General features: G+C 30.5%; 1 protein-coding gene across 1 annotated transcript in view; it reads right to left on the bottom strand.

Annotated features, from left to right (window-relative positions):
- LOC128390956 (low-density lipoprotein receptor-related protein 4-like) overlaps positions 1–27,762 on the bottom strand; it is a 57,707-nt gene that overhangs the window by 16,729 nt on the left and 13,216 nt on the right. Inside the window, exons 5-6 of the mRNA XM_053350766.1 lie at positions 8,022–8,196; positions 29–4,062 (exon numbers count right to left, since the gene is read on the bottom strand). Coding sequence (XP_053206741.1) covers positions 29–4,062; positions 8,022–8,196 — 4,209 coding nt within the window. The remainder of the gene's footprint in view (positions 1–28; positions 4,063–8,021; positions 8,197–27,762) is intronic.

Raw genomic sequence — 27,762 nt, 5'->3', positions numbered from 1 at the left:
AATAGTGATTAAGGTAATTTAGACTTACCTGGTTGCCTTGAAGGTGCAACCATTTTAATTTCCATAAGATATTCAATATTATCGACAATTAGTTCCTTGGCTGAACGTTTACCGTCCTTATCGCTTCTTTCGATGGCTTTAATTTGCCAATCAGTCCAATAAACATGAGGCCCGTAAATGGTTAGGCCAAAAGGATGAGAAATATCTTTGATAATGGTTCGTCTCGATGATCCTTCAAAGTCACTTGCCTCGATTCTGTCGAGTTGAGCATCAACCCAATAGATTTGATCAACCTCATAATCAACAGTGATTCCATTAGGCCAACCAAGATCACTAGTAATTAATGATGTTCGAGCTGATCCATCAAGAAATGATCTCTCTATTTTGGGTGATTTACCCCAATCAGTCCAGAAGAGAAATCCTTTTTTAGGATAAAGGGCTAACGCTCGAGGTTCATCTAAATTTAGATCGATAATTATCCTTCTCGAACTACCATCAGCTCGACAAACTTCAATAACATTTCTTCCAGTATCGGACCAATATAAATTATTCGCAACCCAATCAAAAGCTAAACCATCAGGTCGAACCAAATCTGATGATATTACATTTGTTACTTTAGTACCATCAAAATCAGTTCGACGTATCAAATGGAGAGAGATATCGGAAAAGAAAATCATTCGATCTTGATAATCAAAATCAATCGCAACCGCATTGGTAACATCGGTTATCGGCAGGTAAACATCGGCAAATGTATTAACCTCAGTGTTTAATGCTATTCTTCTTAAACTTTTCTTACTCGCAAATAATAGAAATGCCGTTAAATTGGATGAGCATGTTTTCTTGTCAGATAAAAGTTGATAACCCGTTGGACAGGCACACGAATAGCCCCATGAATTCCGTAAGCAAAGATGTGAACATCCAGCATTATTTGCCTTACAAACATCGGTTTGCTTTTTAGCCTCTAAACTTTTCATATCAATACCCGTTAGATCAGCGATATTTGTTAGCCCGGAGAGTAATATTGTCGAAGTCCTCGGATCTTCACCGATAACCCTATGAATCGATCGAGTCTCCCAATCTGTCCAATATATTTCATCACCAATAACCGTTATCCCATAAGGTGCAGGTAAATTTGAGAGTAAAACTTTTCTATTAGCACCATTTATATCAGCCATCTCAAGTGTATGAAGCTGAGAATCAACCCAAAGTAATTTAGCTCCACCCGAAGTTGTACTTTGATAAACTGCTAGACCATTTATCCAACCTAAACCTGAGTCAAGTAAAAGTGCTCTTCTTGAACCATCCATATCAGCACGTGAAATACGTGTCACCGAACCCCAATCGGTCCAAAACATGTAACCCGAAGAGTAATGTAAAACAATTGCTCTTGGTGAATCAAGATCAGTCCATATAAGTGATTTTCTCGATGAACCATCAAGATTTGACACTTCAATCCTTTTACGACCTGCATCGGTCCAGTAAAGTTTACCACCAATCCAATCAACTGCAATACCATTAACATCACCAAGTCCAATTGAAATAACCTCTTCAACAATTGACTTTTCCCCTGATGTACCAGAAATATCATAACGAGCTCTATAGATTGTATCTGTATCTGTATCAGACCAAAAGACTGTTGCTTCGGGCGGATAAATGTCCAATACAAGGGCATTTGAAAGGTTAACACCAGTCGTTGGAACAACAACATCAGCATAATATGGTACATCAAGGGACATTCGACGAATTGAGGTTCGAGATGCTGTAATAAGAAATTTGACCATATCGGTGGCACATGATCTTTTATCCGAACCGAGAGCGAGTCCAGTTGAACAGGCACATCTAAAACCAGGCACAGTGGGCGATAGAAGGCAAAGTTGCTGACAGGGTGAACCTGAACAGGGTGATGATCGATTGGGACGATGAGAGTGGAAAACTTGTATATCCATAAGATTATCTAATCCTTTGAGCAATATTTTACTATCTTCACCTCTCATCTTATCAGTTTTCTGGATAGTCTTCAATTCCCAGTCAGTCCAATATAAGTAACGATCATGAATCGCTAATCCAAATGGATTTTTAACATGACCCGATATTAGAGTGAAACGATATTTACCATCATAATCAGATGATTCAATCGTTTTAGCACCAATATCAGACCAATAAAGTCTCCTCTCGTAAAGGTCAAGTGTCATCCCATGAGGCCAGGTAAGATTATGTGATAAGATTACTTTACGTTCACCACCATCCATACCTGATTTTTCAATCTTTGAATTGGTTCCTTCACGATGAATCCAAAACATTAATGAAACCATTGAATCAACAACAACATCACGAGGACGATCAAGTCCAGACCAGATAACAACTGATCTTATACCACCATCGTAAAGAGCAACTTCAATTGTATTTCTACCCGAATCAGACCAATAAACATTATGTCCAATCCAATCAACCGATAAACCTGAAGGTGAGTCCATTGGTTGACCTGCGATAACCGTTTGCTTAACTCCATCCCAATCGGCTCGATTAATTGTATCATTAGTTACATCTGACCAAAAGATTGATAATGATGGATAATCCCAATCAAGGGAAACAGCAGAATTTATATTGGATAATGAAAGGACAACATCAATATTATCTTCATCTGGACAATCAAGACACAACCAACGGATATCATTTCGTCGAGTGAAAAGTAAAAAAGTTTCCGGTTTACTATTGCAAGTTGATCCATCAGGAGATAAACTAAAACCCGTTGGACAGGCACAGGTAAAAGTCACGTTATTGGCTAGGCAAATATGGGAACAATGAGATGGTGATAAAGATGAGGAAGATGATGAAGATGAAGAGGATCCTTGTAAAGAGGAAAAAGATGAAGTTGATGATGATGAAGAGGCAGCTGATGGTAATGATAATGATGATGGTGATGATGGAAAACATTTATCAAATACTTTAGCTTGACGAAGTGGATGAACTATTAAAAGATCCATTGGTGAATGAAGTTGACCATGGACAGTGGTTATATCTTTTCCGGTCAATTTGTGAGCTGAATTGATTGACTTTGTCCGCCAATCAGTCCAATAAATGATATCTTCAAAAACGGTTATAGCAAAAGGATGAGGTAGAGCAGTTTCGCCTTGAATAATTGATCGTCTATCAGAACCATCAAGTTTTGAGCATTCAATTAGATGATGTTTAGCATCGGTCCAATAAAGTCTCGATGCTGGATAGTCAATTGTTAACCCGTTAGGCCAGAAAAGGCTTGTATAAACTATCGACTCTCGACCAGAACCATCAAAATGAGCTGTTTCAATACGAGGTGGTGAACCCCAATCGATCCAGTAAAGTGATGATTCCTCAAGATTAACCACAATTGCACGAGGTTTTTCAATATTACGCCAAAAAAGTACCTTTCTCATGGAACCATCGATCAAATTGGCAAACTCAATTCGACCTGTTCCCGAATCTGTCCAGTAAAGTCTATCAGATGACCAATCAACTGCCAATCCACCGGGCGAAACAAGACCCGATGAGATGATGGCTCGTTGAGAGGAACCATTAAGATGAGCAATATAAATGGTGTCCGTTGTAATATCTGACCAGACAATTAACTGTCTAGCATAATGAAAATCCAAGGCAATCACATTTTGAAGATCACTTACCATTGCAGTATAATCAGAGGCATCAAGTGTAACCCGTCTTATGTCCACTCTATTGGCGAAAATGATATATGGCTCAGGTCCATTTGCTTTACATGAAATTTTATCTTCACTCATGGTATATCCTTCAGTACAGAAACACTGAAATCCTGGAACATTATTTTCACACCTTTGGGAACATGAAAGTTGATGGGAAAAACATTCATCAATATCAAGGCAAGAATGACCATCACTGGCCAATTCATAACCTTTTTTACATCCACAATGATGACCAGAATCAGAGGCAAGACATAAATGTTGACAGGGGAAACCATCATCTCTACATGGTGTTGAACTGAGACACGTTTTGTTAACATCTTCATCTGAACCATCAGGACAATTTGGTGCACCATTGCAAACAAAATATTGGCTTTAAAAGAGTAACAAACAAACAAACAGAAAAAAGAAACGGAAAAGGAAATGATGATTAGATTATCACATTCAAGATGTGTATATGTTTGTATTAAGATAATAATAATCATCTAACACTTTAATCAAACTCTTATCATTCATCTTCATCATCTTCAATTTCTTATCATAGAAATTATCTCATTAGATTTGATTGATAACATGATGAAAGTGATTATGAAAGACCTTGAAGGAGGAAGAGGAAAACTTGAATCAACAATTTATTAATTGACCTCGAAATCGAAATTTAGATTTTGGCCTAGTTATTATTCATTCACTTTGGGAATATTTCAGAAAATGTCCATCGTAATCATGGAATCAAATTCTACCTCATCATGGTAATGGAAAAGTGTAAAATTTCAATTCTAAGGTTATGTTGAAATCGATTGGTAAAGAAGAATAAAAAAATTCTCCATTCATTGGATGAGATATTTTTTAGAACTGCAGTTCACAAAGTCTTCACAGTCACGGGGATTCAATAAGTTCTTTCGAAAATTGAATATTATAAATAACATATTCTGATTTTTACCAATCGAAAATTTCTATGAATAAAGTCATGAAAATTTGGGAATGAAAATGGAATATCAAATATTATATAAAAATATCAAGAGAAAATCAACTACCTGTGAATAATTATTATCTCATGATCTTTGATTGAGATTTTCCTTCTCGGTTCTTTGCTTGATTTTCAATTTCTTTTTAACGATTAATCGTTATGATTATTATCGAATTTCATCTTCTCTTCTTTCATTTTTTTTTCTATTAATATAATTCTTTATTACCTAATCATCTTCATCATTGTTTTATCTTAGTTCACACAATTTTCTCATATTCTTTTATTAACTATTTCGTTTCTTCTTTCATCATCTTCTCCATGTAATACCAATTTTCAGCTCTAACAAGATCAGATAATCAACCTCATTTCCGATTAACTTATTCTCAGCAATTTCCGTTCCAATGTGCTTCCATCCTTATGTAATCAATTGTCAATCCATTTTCTATCGTCAATTTTTACTTATAACAACACAACAAGCTAAACTTTTCTCGAGAAAATCACAATTATGATGCAATTTACTATTATTATTATGCTATTCGAATACTTTATAACTTTTCTTCGTTACTTGGAATTATTTCCAGCTCATTTTTCATTCTTTCATCATTCTCATGTCCATCCATCCACAGAATTTTCTTGATCCATAAACTTTCATCTCATCATCTTCTTCCAATCATCGAAACTTATTATTTACGAAAAGTAGAAAAACTTTTGTAAGAATATGAGAAAAAAAATATCGGAATCGGAATTAACTTTATCCAATCAGAACAAAGATCAATTGGTATTGACGATTTAACTGACAACCTTAATGATCAATATTCAAAATCAAATTTTTTGTTTCTAGTGATGAGAATGATGATGATGTTTCTTTTCATGGATGAGGAAAAAGTTCATTATTCAGAGTATCATGATTGAAGACAATCAAATGCTATCATTTTTTTTTCTCATTGAGTCAAAGTTATATTTGATGTAATGGTGAAAAGAAGATCTGATGACAATGTCAAAGAAAAAATAATAAACTTTGAATTCATATTACTGAAAATGTTATAAGTATCTTAGTATATTCTCATTGATTGAATAACAATCAGTATCAGAATTTAATAAATATATATTCTTGATAGTGGAAATGAAGAAAAAGAAGACAAATCCATAGTAAATGTGATTTGAATTCAATGAGTTGAATACAACATTTTCAATAACATTTTCACCATGAAAACAACAAAAGAACTGAATCTAAGAATAGAGTAAGATAAAAATGCTTCCATCTTTAATATCGTTTGTTTTCACTCCAACAAGATAGATATATTTTTTTCTCTTTCTTTTTCTCCCCCTGAATAGAATAAGATTCTCTGAATTCAATTTCTCTCTATGCTTTTCGCCTTTTGAAGTGTTGCTTTTTGGAGTGTATATTCAGTGATAGTTGAAGATTCAATTCCAAAATCAGAATGATGAAATAAAAGAGCAAGAATTCATAATTCATTCAGTAACATCTAATGATTTGATATATGATTTGGAACTCCCTGTTCCTCTCTCTCTCTCTTTCTCTCTCCCTCAATTTCTTGTATGTTCATTTTGATCATCATCTCTACTACTCTATTCAATCATCATCTTGTTTATCGTGAAAAGTTCAGAAAAAGAAGGCAAGAGAGAGAGAGAGAGAGAGGTAAGGTTGTAGATTTCGAGTTTTTTTACTGAAAACATGGTAAAGAAAATGAGAAAAAAGAAACAAAAGAAAAAAAACTAATAAAGATAAAGTGTTACGATTCTGGTGCATTTGTAAAGTTACCATGAAATGACAAGGTAATAATTCACTTTTTCCTCTCATCTGGGTGATAATTTTGCTCCATCATGTATCCAATGAATTTTTGACTTATATACTTTAGATCTGGATGAAGAAAACCCTTGCGATAATCAAGTTTTACTTATAAAATTTACTCAGATCATATTATATTTTTCATAAGTAAACTGATTCATTAATTTGGAACAGAAAAAAATATTTCTGCTTTTGAACAAAAAAAAAACTTTTTCTCAGATTAAAAGGATAACAAAAACAACAGTAACAACCAACAGGGAGGTTGTATTACAAAGGTGAAAGTGTAACATTAATCTTAGATACTATTTCACTTTAACCATTATCATGATCAAATCGTGTTAACAGATATTATCGTATACAGGATGAAAAAGAAAACTATTATCTGTCAATTGGAGAATAGTGATTGTTAACTTTAAATGCATTCCAACGCTATTTATTAACTCTAAATTAGAGTCTCTAATAAAGAAATGATCACCAAGAACAGAATTTGCTTGGAATCATTTCATCGGAGTTGGTGCTATTCAATGGCGTCATTTCTTTTCATACGATAAATACACTAAAAATTTTCATTTCAATTTGCCCGCTCGATTGAAATTATCGGTAAAGTTCATTAAAGAATTTGCTTCAGAAACATTTATTCAGCCTGAAGTCACCCTTTCACTCACTAATCACTTCTTTTTCCTGGTTTACAGAATTATTAACATAGAAATCATCATAATCACTATAGTATAAAGTTCATTGCAATTCTGTTGAAACCTCAAGTTGAACATCCAAATAATCTCATAATCTAATTGAATAATTTCTTTGCTTTCTCTCTGTCTTCAATTACAGAATTTTTTTTCGCTCTTTCTTTGTAAATCAAATGCTGAATTACTTCAATTATTACTACCATTTCAAGTTCATTTGCAAAAACAATTGAGATATTTATTCATGAGGTGTAGAGTATAATTGACTTGAAATTACTGAACAAGAGATAGAATAAACTAATGTTAACAAATTTCTCTGACTCAGTTCCCAGGAAAAAAAAGTAAAATCCTGTAGTATTTTTCTTATCCAATTCTTGTAATTTTATTGCTCATCTAAAGTTTATATTCCTACAAAACGAGCTCTTTTCCTATTCTGCTTTTCTCCGATCCCTTTTATTGCGAAAGTCAAAAGTTTCTTTCCTGTAATTAATTTATCTTCAAGTCTGAAATTCTGAAAACTCATGGTAACTCAATACCCTGGATACAATGTTTTATATTTTAATTTTCATAGAAGTGCTGAACTCAGAGTCTATTGGTTCATTTTATTTAACCATTTATTCAAGTTTGAGGCTCAAATGGAAGTTCAATGAATTAGGTGAAATTTGTTCAGACTTAGACAAATGTATTAAAAGAAAAGGAAATGGGATGAAAAGATGATGAAATTTTATGGCGCCGGTATTAAAGTAAACATTTACTTCATCCATGTTTACCTTAATTGTAAGCAAAGGTAAAATGGCCAATGGTCAAAGCATAAATAAATTCCCAACATTTCCAGGTGATTTAACTCAAATCGTAAAATGTTTACTCACCTTATACAAGTACCGTCATCGCATTTAAATTGTCCAGTTAAACATTCAGTTCGATAGCCACAACCTTTCTCATCAGAATTATCACTACAATCAGCGTCACCATCGCACCTCCAAGAAGCTCGAATACATCGACCTGAATGACATCGAAACTGATCTTCTGTACAAGATCTGGATGCTGAAAGGTGATTGATAAATAAGGAGAAAAAAAATTATCATCAAATTGTCATTTTACTATTAATAATCTCGTTAAAAGTATAATGTCATCATTTTTGTCTTCCAATCTGATCAGCATCTCCATCATCATTAGTATTATCATTATTTTGTCAACAAATTTTTTTATGAATTGATGATAAACTAAATATCAGTATCAGTTTTGTGACACAATAATATTAACCATAAAAAAACTGTACCAAAGATCATGATGAATAAATCCAAGAATCTTAATCCTATCAGAATTTACTTATTTCACCGATCAAAGTCATTTTTGTATAATATCATAACAAAAATGTTTTTCTTTCGTAGTCACAATGAGTATTAATCTGATCCTTTTGATATTACAAAGATGAATTCAAAAGAATAGAGCAAAATTCCTATTCAGAGTGAACGATAATTTCATGAGATGTGTCAATCTTTTGACCAATAAAAGTTCACAAGATAATATTAGTTACATTTCTGAGGTTTTCTTCTTGATTAAGATATTATACTCGATATTGATTTAATAATAATGGTTGAGAATCCAAGGTAAATGAATATATATTATTTGTTGATCTGTGTGATTGTATCAAGTGGAGGTTATTAAAGTTGACATGTTTACAGGGAAAGAACTGAGATAATAGAGGAAAAGAAAAGGTAGAAAAAATTGTTGACATAGAAATGAAGTGAAGATAAATATATTTATCTCACTCACCAACTCCCAGTGAGTATTTGTATTTAATGTAACCATTTAGTATGTTACATTGAGTAAATGTTATTCAGATGATTTTTCATTCATATCATCATGATATTCATGTTATTGTTAATAGTATTTACTATCATCATCATCATCATCTTCATCATCAAAACCATTATTATCTAAATATTACAATTGAATTGGTTAAACCAACGACCCAATATCTATGTATTCATATATATAAGTTGAGTACTTTTTGTAACCCTGATTGTTCAAGTGTATGCAGAGAGATATACATAAATGTTATTCAATATTTACCCTTGATTATTGAAGGTAAATTATTATTATCGTTTATAATCTTGATGATAATATGACAAGGATAACAAGCCAACGATTAACATTTCACTTGGTTAATATATAGAATCAAAAGTTTATCATTAATAGCCTCTATTAAATTGTTGAATCAGTTAATTTTTCTGCATAATAATAATAATATTGAAAATGTTGATAGTATAAAGTTAATTAAGTTTTATCGTTTGGCAGAAATGTGATAATAATATCTAATTATAAATTCTGATGGACGATAATTACTCTAATAAGTTTATCTCAATCTATTTCATATGTAAATTTGTCAAGATTATCATGTAACTTTCTTGTGATATTTTAATACACTCTGATTACCAAGAATTTATCATGAATATAATAGTTGAGATTATGAAATATTCTACATGTATTATTAGATATAAGTTTGGTTCTCTAAATGAAACTGAACTTATTCATTTAATATCCGTCGGTATTGAGATCAGATAACACTTTTGCCTTTTTCTCCATAGTCTAAAATAGCCTGGAAGCAAAAAGTTATCATGATGAACTGAAGGAAATGAAGGGGAAAAAAGCTGCTTCTACTCATAGGAATTTGAAACAATAAATGAGCTTCCATAATGTTGATACTGATGAAATAATAATACTGATAAATTGTCATTAGCAAATAAAATAATAATAATAATCTTAATTTCATCTTATTATTCATCATGATGAGTGGAGACAGGAGTAGAAAAAAATATACACTTGGGTCTTTATTTTGGTTTTCCAAGTTTCCAAGTGATAGACTGAAACTATTTCTCCTGGCATCAAAATATAATCATCACCATGATAATATCATTTTCTGGTTCAAATTTCAAGCATAATTCAGTTTCTGTTATTTATTTTTTCCCCTCTCTTTTTGTGCTTCTTGAAACATATTCATGTTATTAATGTGTAAATTTAACGATAACCATAATGAACATGAGATATTGAATTACTCATTGAGAATGGAACCTGGATTGATGATGATAATGACAGTGATAATTTGTTTAACTTTAATTTCAAACCAAAATATTGATCAGAGTAATCTAATGAACAATTTCAGGGGAGAGATTAATAATCAACTATCATCAACGGTTGTTGAGTGTTTAATATTAATAGTTGCCTGGTAATGGAAAATAATTAACCCTTATTGATGTTTCATCATTAAGTTGCATGGAGTTACTCAGTGGAAACAATGAATAAGAAGTGGAGGGAAGAAAATGAAGAAAAAAAGTTCTGATAAACTCTGAGAATTTCATTGGAAATTTTCATTTTTTTTCTTATCCATTGAATTTTATTGCTTTTCTTTTATTTCGTTCTTCATTTTTTTTATTATCTCACTCGTTGATCATTTCTCCTTTAAACTCAAAGTCTTTCTCCTATGAGTTTATTTCGGTTAAAACGAAATTAAAATATAATTTTCCCATGGTTGCATGATTTTGATTGCAAACGATAATCATGATAACACGAATAAATATAACAATGAACAGTGATAGAAAACTGTAAATGATCATGAAAATGTTACATAATAATATTGTCACTCTCACCATTCGAGTATGGAGCTGAAATCTTTTGATGGGGAAAAATTTTTGCAGGGAGTTAATTATTCCCATACAGATAATAATAAAGATTCCGCTGATTTGATTATCAAAATAGTTTTTCAAATTTTATCTCTTTTTCTGAGTCTCAATTCATCATGAGTTATGTGTTTATCAATGAATTCACTTTGATATTCTGACTGAACCAAGAATGCAAGAAACTTTTATTTTATCTTTGACATTTATCCTTCCACACTTTCTCAACCTATTCAGATAGTTAATATACAAAAACGTCTGAAGAGTTGATATAAAGGATGCTAAGTCTTAATAGAAATGTCAAAGTATTATATTAATAATAATATGTTTCCTTTCGTATCTATCATAATGTGACTCGATTCGTTGGAACGAACCTCAATTGCGAGAAAATTTTTTTACCTCTCATATATATAAATGAGTGGATGATAAATTCTTTTCTTTTTCTATCAAAATTTTTTAATAATCACTATTCACTTTTCATGGTAACAGCATGTTCATGACATGATTCAGACGTTGCTTTCTATTGGAAGAGAAAGATTGATCGGCATTCGATGGAAGCAAGAGTTTTGTCCTCATTTTTCGTAACTTTTTTTCTCTCACTTCTTATCGTAACTGTTATAGTTTTCTGAGTTTTCACCATAAAGACCATCATTCTCACCCAAACCAGCACCATAAAAACTATTGAACTTTTCTATCTGTATTTCCAATTTTCGACAATATTTTCATGTACTCATATTCTCATATTTTTACATTACCTTTTTTTCTCAGCATTTTCCTTACGTCTAATATCATCATGAGCGTCTCGAGTTTAAACAGACTTTTTGTTCCATCTATATTTATCCTTTTTTCCTGTAAACGATTTTTCCATAAATTCTAAAAGCATTCTGATAATGAACATTAATTACAGCACAATAAAAATATATAAACAATTGAATTTCATTTAGTGAAAAAAAAACTACGTTGAACTTATCTTATGCTGAATTCAGAATTATGTAAAGATGTTGAATTGGTCTTCCAAATATTTTAGTAATTAAAATCAATTTTATTATAAAATTTCACCACAATACTGCCTAAAATTCATAATTGGATATAATTTTTTACATTCCAAGATTCTCAGTCTTCAACATTGAAATAATCCTGCTGGTTCATCAATCTCACATTCAATACTTCCTTGAGTAAATTAATTAATCAACTCATACTATCCAAGAACATATTATTTATCTTACCAATTACTTTTCTGCTTCATAATTAAATACTTTTACAAGACTCATAAAGAGCATATTTTATTAATGAACAGTTCGAACTACGATAACCAGATTATCTTTTTAGACTTTTTCTCTTTATCTTTCAGTTATTATTAAAATATAAAATATTCGAGAAGAGATAGATTATGAATTTTGCTATCATTACATTAATTCTCATGATACTTCATGACTATTTACTCTACAATCTGAATGGGTAAAGTATGAGCCAAATTGATGAAAAATTCATCAATCCAAAATTTTAGATGGACGTCACTGGAGATTGAGATATGGATAAATACACTCTGTTTACTTACAAAGAATCCATTAAATACAACCAGTGAAATATCACCATGATTAATGAACAAGAAAAAAATATCAAACAATAAAAGTATCAGTTATAGCGATTAAGTTTACAAAAGGAAAGAATTAATATTTTAATCAATTTGCCGAGGAAAGATAATCTTGATGTTAATAATAATGATAACGATTTGGTAAAATTGGATGAAATTTTGAACAATTGTTAGAAATTTCTGAAAATAATAATTTTTCCGTACAAAGTATAACAAGAAGATGAAACAGTCAATTGTTTAGTTTGGTAAAGATTAATGGACTAGGAGGGAATTTAAGGAAAACATGAGATTCTGAAACCTTCTAGCTGTAGTGTAGCTCTGAAGAGAAAAATCAATCAGGCTGATACGATGAAAGAAAATTTTATGGCACTGATGATGATTATGATGCTGACTTCATGATTCCAAAATCACTCTAAGGTCAATAAACTAATGTGTCGATTTACTTTCAATACTTTGAGCAAGATGAATCTGAACAAGTTATTGGATTGATTTGGATGGTAGAAGAGGTGAAAGAACAAAAAAGTTCCAAAAAATTCAGGAGAAACAGTAAAATGGCACTAATATTAGCTTGATAGTGAATTTCAGGCTTGTTCTAGAACAAATAAAATGGTGGTTAGTCATCACTTCTATGCAAATGTTACCGATATATTGTCGTAAAATTTATCGTTAATATCTCATCAATACGATAAGTATAATAACAATGATATCACAAAGTAGGTCAGGAAAGTTATCACCCAATTGATACTTCCATTGCATGTTCTGATGATATTATTATAACAGAAGCAATAATAACTTTCTACAAAAATATAATCAAAGGGAAAGAAATCTTTTTATGATAGCAACTTTATCCTTTAATATTGATGGTGATGGGAACATTTTGCATGAGACGGATTCAACCTTGTTTTAAGCATCATTTAGTTTCAGATATAATCGTTTTGTTTATGATAGATAATCAAATGAACAGGGAGGTTTTTCATAGTATTGTTTTCTAATTCCTTCATATTACTATTCAACGTCCAAGCATAATGTTATTTGTAGTATTTTCAACTGTTGAAATGCTTTTCTCGTGTGTATTCATCTTTATCATGCATTGAATCTGATAAATGAAAAAAGGATAATGTATTCATTTATACTAAAGACTGAACTCGAAGGTAATAGTTTCATCAGTTTTTCCCCATTCAGTAGGATCGTATAGAGAGACTGTTTTCAAGATACAGGTAAAGTCACATAAATTCCGAAAGAATGAGTTCAACACTTTTCACTATTCAAATAAGATATTTGAAGGAAAAAAAACATTTAATTTTAAACAAAAAGATTCAAAATATTCGGAAAACTCGAGTATGGTAACAATAGAAAACAAAAATAATAGCAATAAGAATGAATCGAAAGAAATGAAAAAAAGCTAAGAAACTTTTTACAAATAATAAAATAAATTTCAAGAAACAAACTTATTAAACTGAGATTATTTCCTGAAAAGTCATCACTTGTTTAACTGTTAATACTGAGAAGTTTAACTGGTTCAAATGTTTAATTTGGATATAAAAAATCCATTAAGTTACAAATATTTTACTTAATTAAAGGAGTGATTAATTTTCGATAATGAGAAAATAAGTTATTGGTCCATGTAACAGTCATTGTGATTAGAGATATGTAAATGTTTTGTTAATTACGACTCTGAAAATCGGATTCTTTTTCAACAGTTAGAAAAAAACTATTTTCAAATTCGATACACTCATGTTCATTGATTTTACCAGTCTAATCACTTCACTTAGTGAAGCTCACTAACAAATTACAGTTCACGATCTTTACCACAAAGATTCGAGAAAAATTACATACACGGAAAAAATATCAATAGTAATAAGACGAAAATCTTAAACAACAAAAATTACAACCAATTTCATAGGTGGTCAGGGTCAAAAGCTATTAACGAAAAAAAAGCTTTGAATTGACCAAATTAAAATGTTGATTAGATTAATAAGAGAGTTAGATGGAAAAGAAAGAGTGAAGTGATGAATTATGACGTTTCGGACAACAAAATGGGGATAGAAAAGAAAGGGTATCAGTTGAATGTAAGATTTCTACTTGTATCAACCAAACGCCTTGGGATAACTAAGCTTCGGGAGGTTAATCAAAGATTTGATTGACTATGTCGATCACATGATTTTTCTTGTGGTTATTATCTTGCATTCTTGATTTGAGACAAAAACGGAATGAATTTGACGAGGTATAAAACACTCTAAGTCAGAATTCACGGCAAGAACCATCGAGATTGTTAATCAAAAACGTGTTCTTAACTATAAAGGAGACCCATGTTAATGCGGCCAAAGTTTTTTTTGAATATTTTCTTTATATTTCGATCAAATCATTTTATTTTTTCAAGAATCAAAGCATGCACCTTTAGAATCAATACAGCATTGCCATCTTTCTGGCTGCTTGCTTTCACCATTAATAGAACCTGCTAAATTAAGTTCCCTTACTGCGGTTTAAGAGCAGTGGTAAAACTATCCTCAGTTATTTCCGCTTATTTTCTCTTCAAAATGATATATTAATATAAGTGACCTCTATAGCAACAGTAGTTAAGGAGTTACAGCGCGCTAAATTTGGTCACATTAGCGTGAGTCTCCCTAATAGATTAAAAGTATCTGCCTCTTAATTCCTGAAATATTGACTGTTATATCCGCTAACTTCACTAACTACTTGCGCGAGTGATTGCAAAATTATAATCTATAATAAATAATTAACTGAACTAATCAAAAATGCGTTGATCCACCCTTGTTTTGCTTACTTCGACCAAGCGATCTTTTATCGACTTAATAACATCACAATAATCGACGTGGCAACAGTTTGACCTATTGCCCTCATGTTTTTGTGATCAAACTGCCAAGTTCATCAGTTGAGTAATACAGGGTTATTCAGCTATTTTTACCGATGTTTTTACAATTTTCTTAGCAACTGAGATTTGGAGAGATACAAGCCTTAAGAGGTATGAGTTTGGGTGATATTACACTATTTTATGCATTCCCGCAACTAGCCTTCCTGTTGAGAGATTGTTCTCAATAGCAGGTTTGACTTTAACCAAAAAAAGATGTCAACTCGACCCCAGAAAGGTCAATAAAATTTTGTTTGTTCACGATAATTATGATCTTTTTTATCCATCTTCATAGCCACATAAAATTATTATGGGTCAATTCAATGCAGAATCTCAATAAAAATATTTAAATTTAACTTTATAATCAAATTTCCTTACTTTAGCCACTTTGGCTAATTGGCTAATCGGCTAATAGCTAGCTAAGGTTAGCTAATGGTTGCAAATTTGTGCTTTTAGCCGGCTAATAGAATCTTCACTCACTTCGATATCTAGTTTTTTTTAATAGCCCCCTTTTTTACTACTGATGTTTCTTTTGTCCATATGTTTAGAAATAATCACTAATTAGCATTTCTTCTGTTCAAAAAATGATAACGAAATATGGTCTTAATCCAATGCTTCGTAGTGTATGACCACATGACCATAACTTTGCTTTAATATCTCAAGTTTCAGGTATTTGGATAAAACTAATCATCTTATTGGTAGATAACCTTAACAAATGTATGTAGGATAATAGCCAAGAAGTTGATATTAAAAGAGGAAAAGAGGATGAGAATATTCAAAATTAAAATTGAAATTTATCAGTATCGTTTGAAAAGTTAAACATAAGCACCGATGCTCTTTTTTAATGAAGAAAATTCAATCTAAACTATTAAGCTCATCTTCATCAACGAAACGGAGCTACCGGGATAAGATTATAATATCATGTTATATTGATTATCATTACATGTGTTTGTTACCAAAGTAACTTGATAAATGAAACCATTTGATTAATGGTATCAGAGGTAATTAACTTTTTTTCATCTCGAAAAAAAGTTTCCGTGGCTTTTAATTCTTTAAAGACAATTAAATTAACTTTAACAGTTAATGATTTTTAGATCCTGATTTAAATATACATGTAGTTGATGGTAGTATTAATACAATGGAAGTGCATCTTAACTTCAAAAGATTAATTCTTGATTAAGAAAAATATTTCAGAGTATAATTTGAGTCAACATGATATTACAATTTAGAAAAATTCCCTGAACGATTTTTAGTCCTCGTTTAATGTTGACCTTACTTGAGGGCAGTTTTTGGTCAGTCTTTTGAATAATTGCATCAATGAATATTCTGATGACAGTAAAAAAAGTTCTCGATGAACTAATGTACTCCAAGGTTGGAAAGAGTTTAATATTTGATATTTTATTTATATACTTGTTATTCATGATAATGAAAACGTTAGATTAATACTATCATTGTTTTTTATGTTGAAAAGTTGTTCTTCTCTGGATTATTTTACGAATTAACAATTTATTCCAGTATAAAATTCAATTTCATCATCTATTATTGTATAACCATCTATGGTGAGCACTTGAATATAACGATTCACATCTTCATGCAAAAGTACAAACATTTTTCTCCTTTTTTTGCTTCTTCTCTTTCTCTGAGAAATGTAAAATTATGAGAATTTTATTCACAAGTTTCAAAAAAATTGTACTTGAAAGAGAAAGAAAAACTGAATATTAATTCCAGCATTTCACAGTCGAAAGTATCATTATACATCGTGTAAGAATTATTTTCCATCCACTATCTATCCTTTACTTCACAACACTCTCTGTGTGTATATGATAATAATGTCTTTGGAAATACAGAAGTAAAAGAAAATAGTTTAACCACCAGCAACAATTTCTATGTTATGTGATATGTGTTTTATTATTAAGATTTAGATGAGAAAAAGGGAATGCTGAGTAAAATGTGATCTCCAAATATTTACACAGATAACATTGGATAAAATTCTTAGTGACAAACATTCATAATATCATTTCATGGGTATGCAAGTATAACTTGAATGTTAAACGTTATTTCATCTCTTCTTCTTTTCTGTGACACATAAATTTCTGCTTTTTTTCTTAACAAATCTTTACACATGATAATCATGATAATCATCATCATCAAAGATGAAGATGATAAAGTTCTGGATGGAATATTTTTCTCATCATCTTTCATCTACTTTATCATTTTCTATGATTCATTATTATTCTATCTTTTCGTTTCTCGTTGAAATCTTCATTATGGTTACCCATGGTTTCTGTTTTTTCCTTTCTCATTCACTTTCGTTTTTCTTTTCTTTCCAAATTCCAAATGTGCATATTATTATTATTCTGCTGGTGAGAGATAAGTATGGGGGAGAAAAAAAGTATTTATTATATAGTAGAAATTAAACCCAAATTCGAGATTGTTCTTTTGACGGTTCTTCGAACCTGGTTCAAGGCTCGAGAACATGATGACAAGTAAAAGAAAATGATAAAGTATAGATACAGCAAAAGGATAGAAAAGGAATTGTGAGTGAAAAATTCTGAGGAAAATGTGAATACAAGAAAAAGGTGAATGATAGAGTTATGTGAATGACAATGAGTAACTTAATTTACTGTGAATTTTGATTATATCAAAGTAGATGATGAATCAGTCACGCAGTTAACTTACTTTTATTATAATTCTGTTGCTTTCATTTTCCATATTATTATCATGTTTTCCCTTCTTTTTTGAGTACTTATTCACCATTCCAACAATTCAAATACCTTAACATGAGATTCAAATTGAGCCTTTGTAAAATTTTCTTGCGTAATAGTTATCATGAAATCATTTCATGTTCGAGAATGAAAATGATTATTAGAAAACAAAGAGAAAGCGAGAAAATAATATGCAACTAAATGATTTTCCAAATGTGATTATCTTTTTATTTCTTTCTTCTTCTTCTTCTTCCTATGAATAACATTGTTTCTCTTAAGAACTTCAATCTCATTCTAATTTCTATGCCATTCTATTAGAAGTACATATAATTTGATAATTCCAATGTCACCCTGATAATTGGTTATTCCAAAGTTCCATCTTATTATTATTCAACTAATAACAACTAAATTCTAATTAGATATGAAAATCATAGTATCTAATAGTTTTCTACTGATTGTCATACAGCCAAAGACTTTGAGTTTGTAACCACTTTTTAAATCATTCATACAGTTGAATCTAATCAATGAGAGATAAAGTTAACCCAGAGATATGATGATAAGTTTGTCCACTAATTTAAGTAATGTAGTCTTGAAATGGTCAACTGGTTAGATATCAAAAGTTATCTTTGCTTGCTTATCATTGACTGTGTGAATGATTTAAAAAGTGGTTGCAAACTCAAAGTCTTTGGCTGTATAATAAATAGAGGGGAAAAAAGATTTTGAATGAGATTAACTCGAGATTAAGGTTTGTGAAGAAAGAAAAAAGCTAAAAAGATCAAAAAAGTAAGCTCAAATTTCAATCGGTAAACATTCGCATATGATAATCGATGTGCTATTATCGAGTAGCCTAGTGAATATCATTCATATTCATTAATAAGATTTATACTCATTGCTATCCCCATGAAAATAATAGACAACTACTGAGCATTTTTTTGTATACAAAAGGCTGTTAATGTGATGTTTTCTGTTCCATTTTTTTTATATCTATTCTCTTAGTCTATTCATACATCTTACCCTGAATTTTTGATCAACCATGAATCTTGTACCAGACTAGTATTTGACTGTTGTTGTATGATAAACAATAGTTACCACACCCTCAATATAAGGTTATAACTACAATTGAATATCGCTCGTAATGTAGAAATGCTTTGTTATACCAATCATTTAGGGGTTTGTGTTGTTGTTGTTTTCTCCCTCACTGTTTTAGTGTTATGATGATACAAGAAATAATCATCATCTGTACCTGACATGGAGTTTAATTAATTCTTAACATCATTACAAACCAGATTTACAAGAAATCTCTCTTTGCTTTCCAAGCATCTTCCTTATCCTTTTTCCTTATATATTCTCTTGTTTTATTCTCTTGCTCATTTTCGTTATTCTTCCCTACCCGTTATCTTATCACCTCTTTGTATATTCTTTTTTTCATCTTCTTATTCTATCGGTTTATATGGCGTATTATCAATTTATCAACAAGAAAATTTTCTTCTTCCTTTTTTTCTCTCAATTAATCTTTTCTTTTCCTTCATTTTGCCACCAAAAATAAACTTTGTTAGTGGAAAAATTTTCAACCTCCTTTAGTTTCCACTATCCTTTCAAACTCATTACGTTTTATATATACACCGAAAATCGTGATAATATTAATAATGAATTCTTGGTTGAATCATGGAATCATCATTATCAGAGATAATCACATAAAGACAATTGATAATCAATCAAATAACATCTAGAACTTAAGCTGGTCAAGCTATTCAGTCTTCTTTTACTTGATATTTATCTTTGATTTTCACTTAAATTCATGTTATTATTTTGCTTTCACACTTTGAGTACAATAATATTCAAACTGTGTCTTAAATTGTGATGGAGTGAAAATTTAAAAATTGTCTTAAAGTAAAAGTTCATTGTGGAAATGGAAAGTTTGACTTTCAGATGTGAGTTTCAATTTCCTTAAGAAAGTAAAAGAACTTTTTTTATATTAATAGAATGGATTTCCTGAAATGCTACAAATACAAATGACCCAACCAGAAAGTCCGAGCCAATCTACCAATACATTGGCAGATTTCCATTTGATTTTCATCTTTCATGAATAAAAATCCAATCTCAGGATAAATGGAAATAAATAATTGAGCTACGATTTAGTTTCAAAGAAAGAAAAGTTAGGACCAGTTTTCGAAGTGATAAAAATAAAGTTTGATAACATTGCAAGTCCCATGATAAATGAAGAGCTAACCAGTGTATCTGTACGTTTCTCTTTGCTATTTTTTATTTTCTTTGCGAATCGTATTCAAAGTTAACACCAAAAAGTATCTTTTCCATCATCGTTATTATTTACATCATTTTCTCCCTCATCTTAACAATTCGATATCATCATTTATATTAACATCAAAATATCTTATCACTATCTTAAAGATTCCGTTGCCTCAACAGTGACTCCCCAGTGTCTTATGCAATAAACATACTTCATCCTCTTCTTTGGTCTCCCAAGCTCAGTTTTTCTTGTGTTATAATAATGATACATTTTATCCATTCAGAATAAAATATTTCATCTCATCCTTGATTCTCAAGTTTAACTCTTACAGTTACACTATTTTCATTATGATTATCCTAATAAAACTCTCTCTCTCTCTCTCTCTCTCTCTCTCTCTGAATTATTTGGCTATATGAATGCAAGATTTCATCATTTTTTCTGCTATTCCTTAGATTTATTGATGCTTTCGATACTATCAATCTCTTGCCTTCTCATCAATATTATTTAGCTTCAGGTCGCTTATCCCTTCAAGCATCAATATCAACTTATATTATATGTTCAGTTACAAATATTTTACGCCCAATATAACCATGAATACAGCATTTCTTGATCTCTGTAGTTTCCAATGTGAATTTTTCATCATTCTTTCATTTCCAAAAGTATTAGATAAAACTATACCTTCTAGTCTTCCTCTTTCTCTTTTCTTACTCATTTTTATATCCATCTTTTTACACATCCCTTTCTCATTCTTCATCTGCTGAATTCTATCTTATATATTTATCCTCATCTCACAGGGAATTCAGTTCAAACTGTAGATAAAATGACTTTTTTCTCATCAACTCCATCTTTATCTCTTTCTCATCATTATTTTTATCTTTTTTTGCCATAGTGAGAAAAAAGACTAAGACGGAAGTTCAATTTCCGTTCCAATATCAATTGGAATTCAAGTCAAATATTCTTTTTATTCTCACTTCGATCATGAAAAAAAGGGAGAGCGATATTTTTTTCTTTTCGTTGTAAATCAGGGGGATAGAGATACACCATGGAATATCAAGAGAGCGAGAGAGAGAGAGAGAGAGAGAGAGAGAGAGAGAGAGAGAGAGAGAAAGGATAAGCTTGAGATTCTTTGAATCAACTCGAAAATTTTTTTTCATTAAACTATGATGAACATTTTCAGTTCGTTCATTGGATCAGTTGATGGAGAAAGTGATTTCTCTTGTGATTCAGTGTTAACTGATAATAAAAATATTGATTAATAACGTTTACACCAAAGGGATATAATCAACTTAAGCCAATCAAAATAGCTTTGACAGTTACTGATCAACTGATTTGTGATCAATGAAAAAATGGTAAAGAACTAAATCAACAATATATAATAATATATATTGTCAACTGTCAAAGATAATATTCAGTTGTTGTTGTCGGTAATTCAGCGATAATGTCATAACATTCTGAATGGCTACAGTAATTACACTGGACAAGAACATTATCACAAGAATAATCAATGAAATTATTTTCTTCTAATCTTTCACCCAATAAGGATGAAAGAGATTAACAACTCTATTCAATAATCATGTATACTCACATTCGTATTGGTAATTGAAATATTGTATCTTTTTCTTATAACTCAATGAATCTTATTTCTTGCACTCTAGTGATAACATTTGAGTTATTATTAGTAAATATTAATGAGATTAAATACTTAAACAATCAATTCTGATAAATGTAATTCCATTGGTAACTTTGCTTTGGTGGGATATTTTCAATTGAATAAAAAATTATTGAGATATGGTAAGAAAAAACCTCGAACTCAAATTGTAGACTGATAGTAGGAACCATGGTAAGAAATTCTGATTCTATGAATGTATTAAAGAAGATGAGAATATCTGTATTAAGCTTGAGACTATTATCACGATTGGGTTATCAAACTTTTCGGAGATGATGAAGGTGAAGATAACTTTGTAAAAGAAATACACTTAACGATAACAGCTCAATTGGTGAATTACTGAGATCGTCAGCAGAAAAAAACTACTATCAGTGGTATCTTAATATGAGAAGGATAAAGGTGATGATAGAAAAGAGGAAAATGATAAGTAAGAGGAAGAGGGAGAAAAATTCATGACGTAAATTGATGGGATAACAAAATCCAAAGTTAATACAACAGTTTGAAAGGTGAGATGAAGAAGCTGAAAACTGATAACTTTAATATTATCAATAATGGAAAGAAGGAGGAAAGATGAACAAATATTATCTATCAAGAAATTTGATTATTACTCAGGTGATAATATTATGACATGGAGGGTGGAAAGAAAAGGAGAATGTATAATAATTGAGATATTAAGATGATAACAAAGTGAAGGATAAAAATACGATTGATAAGATGGATGATGAGCTGAGGAATAAAACGACAGGTACATGTGAGAAAATGAGCACGAAAAGAGCTGAGTAACATATAACTAAAATGAGAATAACAAGAAAATGTTTCTAATAATTGTGAATACTGTATCTTTAGGATGAGATGGAAAAGATTAAAGATGAGAAGAGAGAGAGAGAGAGAAAGGATAAGCTTGAGATTCTTTGAATCAACTCGAAAATTTTTTTTCATTAAACTATGATGAACATTTTCAGTTCGTTCATTGGATCAGTTGATGGAGAAAGTGATTTCTCTTGTGATTCAGTGTTAACTGATAATAAAAATATTGATTAATAACGTTTACACCAAAGGGATATAATCAACTTAAGCCAATCAAAATAGCTTTGACAGTTACTGATCAACTGATTTGTGATCAATGAAAAAATGGTAAAGAACTAAATCAACAATATATAATAATATATATTGTCAACTGTCAAAGATAATATTCAGTTGTTGTTGTCGGTAATTCAGCGATAATGTCATAACATTCTGAATGGCTACAGTAATTACACTGGACAAGAACATTATCACAAGAATAATCAATGAAATTATTTTCTTCTAATCTTTCACCCAATAAGGATGAAAGAGATTAACAACTCTATTCAATAATCATGTATACTCACATTCGTATTGGTAATTGAAATATTGTATCTTTTTCTTATAACTCAATGAATCTTATTTCTTGCACTCTAGTGATAACATTTGAGTTATTATTAGTAAATATTAATGAGATTAAATACTTAAACAATCAATTCTGATAAATGTAATTCCATTGGTAACTTTGCTTTGGTGGGATATTTTCAATTGAATAAAAAATTATTGAGATATGGTAAGAAAAAACCTCGAACTCAAATTGTAGACTGATAGTAGGAACCATGGTAAGAAATTCTGATTCTATGAATGTATTAAAGAAGATGAGAATATCTGTATTAAGCTTGAGACTATTATCACGATTGGGTTATCAAACTTTTCGGAGATGATGAAGGTGAAGATAACTTTGTAAAAGAAATACACTTAACGATAACAGCTCAATTGGTGAATTACTGAGATCGTCAGCAGAAAAAAACTACTATCAGTGGTATCTTAATATGAGAAGGATAAAGGTGATGATAGAAAAGAGGAAAATGATAAGTAAGAGGAAGAGGGAGAAAAATTCATGACGTAAATTGATGGGATAACAAAATCCAAAGTTAATACAACAGTTTGAAAGGTGAGATGAAGAGAAGCTGAAAAACTGATAACTTTTAATATTATCAATAATGGAAAGAAGGAGGAAAGATGAACAAATATTATCTATCAAGAAATTTGATTATTACTCAGGTGATAATATTATGACATGGAGGGTGGAAAGAGAAAAGGAGAGAATGTATAATAATTGAGATATTAAGATGATAACAAAGTGAAGGATAAAAAATACGATTGATAAGATGGATGATGAGCTGAGGGAATAAAACGACAGGTACATGTGAGAAAATGAGCACGAAAAGAGCTGAGTAACATATAACTAAAATGAGAATAACAAGAAAAATGTTTCTAATAATTGTGAATACTGTATCTTTAGGATGAGATGGAAAAAGATTAAAGATGAGAAGAGAGAGAGAGAGAGAAAGAAGTAGGTAGAAAACTGAATATACATGTATGAAAAAGAAAATGTAGGATCAAAGGGATAATGATGATCGAGAAAAGAATTCGGAAGATGAAATGAAATCTAAAGAAGGTAAAATAATATATATTCGGGTAACATCTAATTCTTGGTTGGATGAGCATTCAACAATACTGTTTCTATTCCATATTGATAATACCAAGAGAGTCAATTATTTTTCCATCAATTCTGAATCTCTCAGTGATTCCAATCGATAAAATAACATTACTAATGTCATACATGTATTAGAATGAAACATCAATATCAAAAAGATGAAGGGGGAGAAAAAAAAAACAATGATTGTATCTAAGAAGAATGTTGACCAAAGGAAAAGAATATAAAAAAGAGAAAACAGAGAAAACAGAGAGCGAAATAAGTTGGAAATACTAATAGTTTACCTCAAGAATATGATAAAGCATTAAAAATCAAGAGTTCGGACAGAATTAAAGATGAGTACAATCTCCATGATACCATGAAAGGTGGAAAAGGCAAATGGACTAATCCGATTCCTTGACAACTCGATTTGTCGAGTTATTTTTTTTTCTTCTCTCTAAATTATGATCAGTTTGTAGAGCCAAATATCATTAGTCTTGGCCCATTTTTTCATCATGGTCTCGATAACGATGATCATATTATTATTATTATTCCCTTTACAGTTAGTTCATTTCACTCATCATCTTTTCTCCTCTCACAATTTAGACTTGTGACTTTCCATCATCATCATTGTAATGACAGTTGATTATCATCATGATAAAGTGAAAACACTGTTAAAGTTGAACATTATACGAATTGAACAATGAAAATATCATAATGTTGATGGTGACAAAATTTTGCTTCCATTTTTTTTCCTCCTTTTCTTTTGATGATAAATTACACTTCTTTCCCCTTCTCATCATCATAATCATCCTAAATAGTATTGTATTCAATGATTATACAATTGAACTTTCAATGAACTTATAGTTAACTTCATATTACTGGGATTTTTATTTCTCTCTTACGATTTGACATTTTGCTTCAATGTTTTTTTTTACTCTCTTCTTATTAACATTATCTTCAGCACTAAATTGATGATACTTAATGGTTTGGTCCATCATTTTTCATCATGTTTTCATTGATTACTCAGATAAACAAAAGTCAAGGTTTTCAAACGATCTTCTTTGCTTCATGGTAAATTCATTTCTAAGATGATGAAGGTCCTCAATGTGTGTGTGTGTTTTGTATCAGTTGATTGATATTATCGTTATCGTAACTGAAGTTCTCTTACGATGTGAAATATTCTCTTTACTCAGCATTTAAGTTATCTAATGAAAATTTGATTGTTTACTCAGATAGATATTAGATGGAGATAAAAATAGACCAAGAAAAATGAACAAGAGAAATTATAAGATGAGATGATAATAGTATTATGACGGAAGAAAAAAAAATTCTGTCAACATAATGTTCAGAAAGATTTAAGTGTGTATAAAGTATTATTTGGATGACAAAAGAAGAGCGAAGCAAATACTATTAATAAGTACGATAATAATAATGAAGAAGGAGATAGATGAAAGGTTTACATGTTATTCAACTAAAGGTAAATACAAATTTTCACTGACGTGTGTAAATGTAATAACAGTTCTGTCTCAATTGTAGGTGATATTGTTATGGAGAAACTGTTGAGATGGATATTAGCAAGTTTTAAGATAATAGCAAAAGAGATGTGAAAATATGAAAGAAGACTGATAAAAATACCGTTAGATTTTGAATTATACTTAATGAATTTGTGTCATTAGATGAGATTAATATTGGGATTTGCTGTTTCTCCTCTCAAAAGATTTTCGATCAGCTTTTACATAGCTAATCCAACCTTAGTGACGATTGAGAGCAAGAGATGAGGTGGAAATATTGTTGGAAGAAACGATTTTTGGTTATATCAATTGAAATAACTCGTATCAAACGTTTTTCGATATATTTATTCGAGCCTTTTTGAAGAAATCGGAGGATTCATGATGAATATATTATGTTTATATTCAGAGGAAATGTAAAAAAGTTCCATGTAAATTTCATGAGCTCTCAGACATTTTTTCATGGTCTTTATATGTAACCTGTCAAATGATGAAGTTCATTAAGTGTTAATGAAAAATGTTTTTAGCTTTTTCACTTTTCGTTAGTTGAACAACTGTACTTTGTTTTTGACACATTGTTACTATTGAAAAACATTATTTACTCTGTTAGATTCAATAAATGGTTCGTCAAAGGCGAGATTCTCATGAAGTTCATACAATTCATTCGTGTAATTTACTCTGTTTACAAAAAGATTATATTCAAATGTATTCAATAGTGAGAGAAAAAACAAGCAAAAAATTCATTTGATGAAAAGTTCAGATAATCATGAAATATTCAGTAAAATTTCAGGTATGAGTAAGAAACGTAATCAGCCTGATAGTTATTTTAAGACTATTATTATTAGGTTTTTTTATAACTATTAATATTAATAGCTGGATTGCTAACTCCAGTACCGTAGCCACTGGCACCACTAGTCTCATAGAGCGAAGATAATTTAAGTTCCATGAAAGATACGATTAACGGGAAATATTTCAAAGTCCCACGCGCATCGCAGCCCATTTTTTGCTTACAGCACGTTTTTTGTTGAATAATCTTTACTTTGAAATTCGACACACAAATACTGGCCAAACTTCCATAGATTCTATTGGTTAATTAGTTTCAAGTAATAGCGAAAAGAAATCGTACAAAGTGGCTGATTTGCCTTATCCATACCAAACAATATGTACTAGTAAATCGACAATATGATTCGAGTATTAGGACAAAACTATTGGTAAGTATTAATGTTATGCTTGAGTTTCTGTCGAGTTTATTATTAGATTTAAGTTTTACTTTCTGTTAATTTTTTGTTTACTGAAACTTACACCATATCATGTACATGGGTAAGTGTAAATAAGCAACTACTTTAGGTTATCAATTTAATTTAATTTATTTACCAATTTGATGACTAACCACATAAGCTCTTGACCTTCTCCATCCTATCTACACACACACCACATCATTAAATAAAGAAGATAAAAATTGGAGATGATGAAATAAGTAGAAGAAGATGATAATAATGATGATGATGATGATGATGATTAGAATGAAGTGGCTGGTAAAAAAGAGAAAAAAAAGTAAAAGGAGGATGAAAAAATAATGTATAAAAGAAAATGGAAAAGGAAAGAGGCTACTTGATGGTCAAGAAATGGATGGTATAGTTTTGTTCTTAGTTCAATCTCATGTTTGTAGAAATTACTTGTATACTGAATGAGAATTTTGTCCAGAATTCTATTGTATTAGCTGAATGTATTGTAACGCATGATGGATGAGTTGGAGTATCTAGAGAAACTTCATAATAGATTGAAAGAAAAAAAAAGTATGAAAAGTTCATTGGGATTGAAATTCATCATGAAAGGGAAACATCATCAAATCCAGACT

The sequence above is a fragment of the Panonychus citri genome, unplaced genomic scaffold, assembly GCF_014898815.1.
Source record: "Panonychus citri isolate SS breed McGregor unplaced genomic scaffold, ASM1489881v1 Contig00132, whole genome shotgun sequence".
In the NCBI taxonomy this organism is placed as follows: domain Eukaryota; kingdom Metazoa; phylum Arthropoda; class Arachnida; order Trombidiformes; family Tetranychidae; genus Panonychus; species Panonychus citri.
The sequence above is the reverse complement of the archived record's forward strand: the minus strand, read 5'-3'. Positions and strand labels throughout refer to the sequence as shown.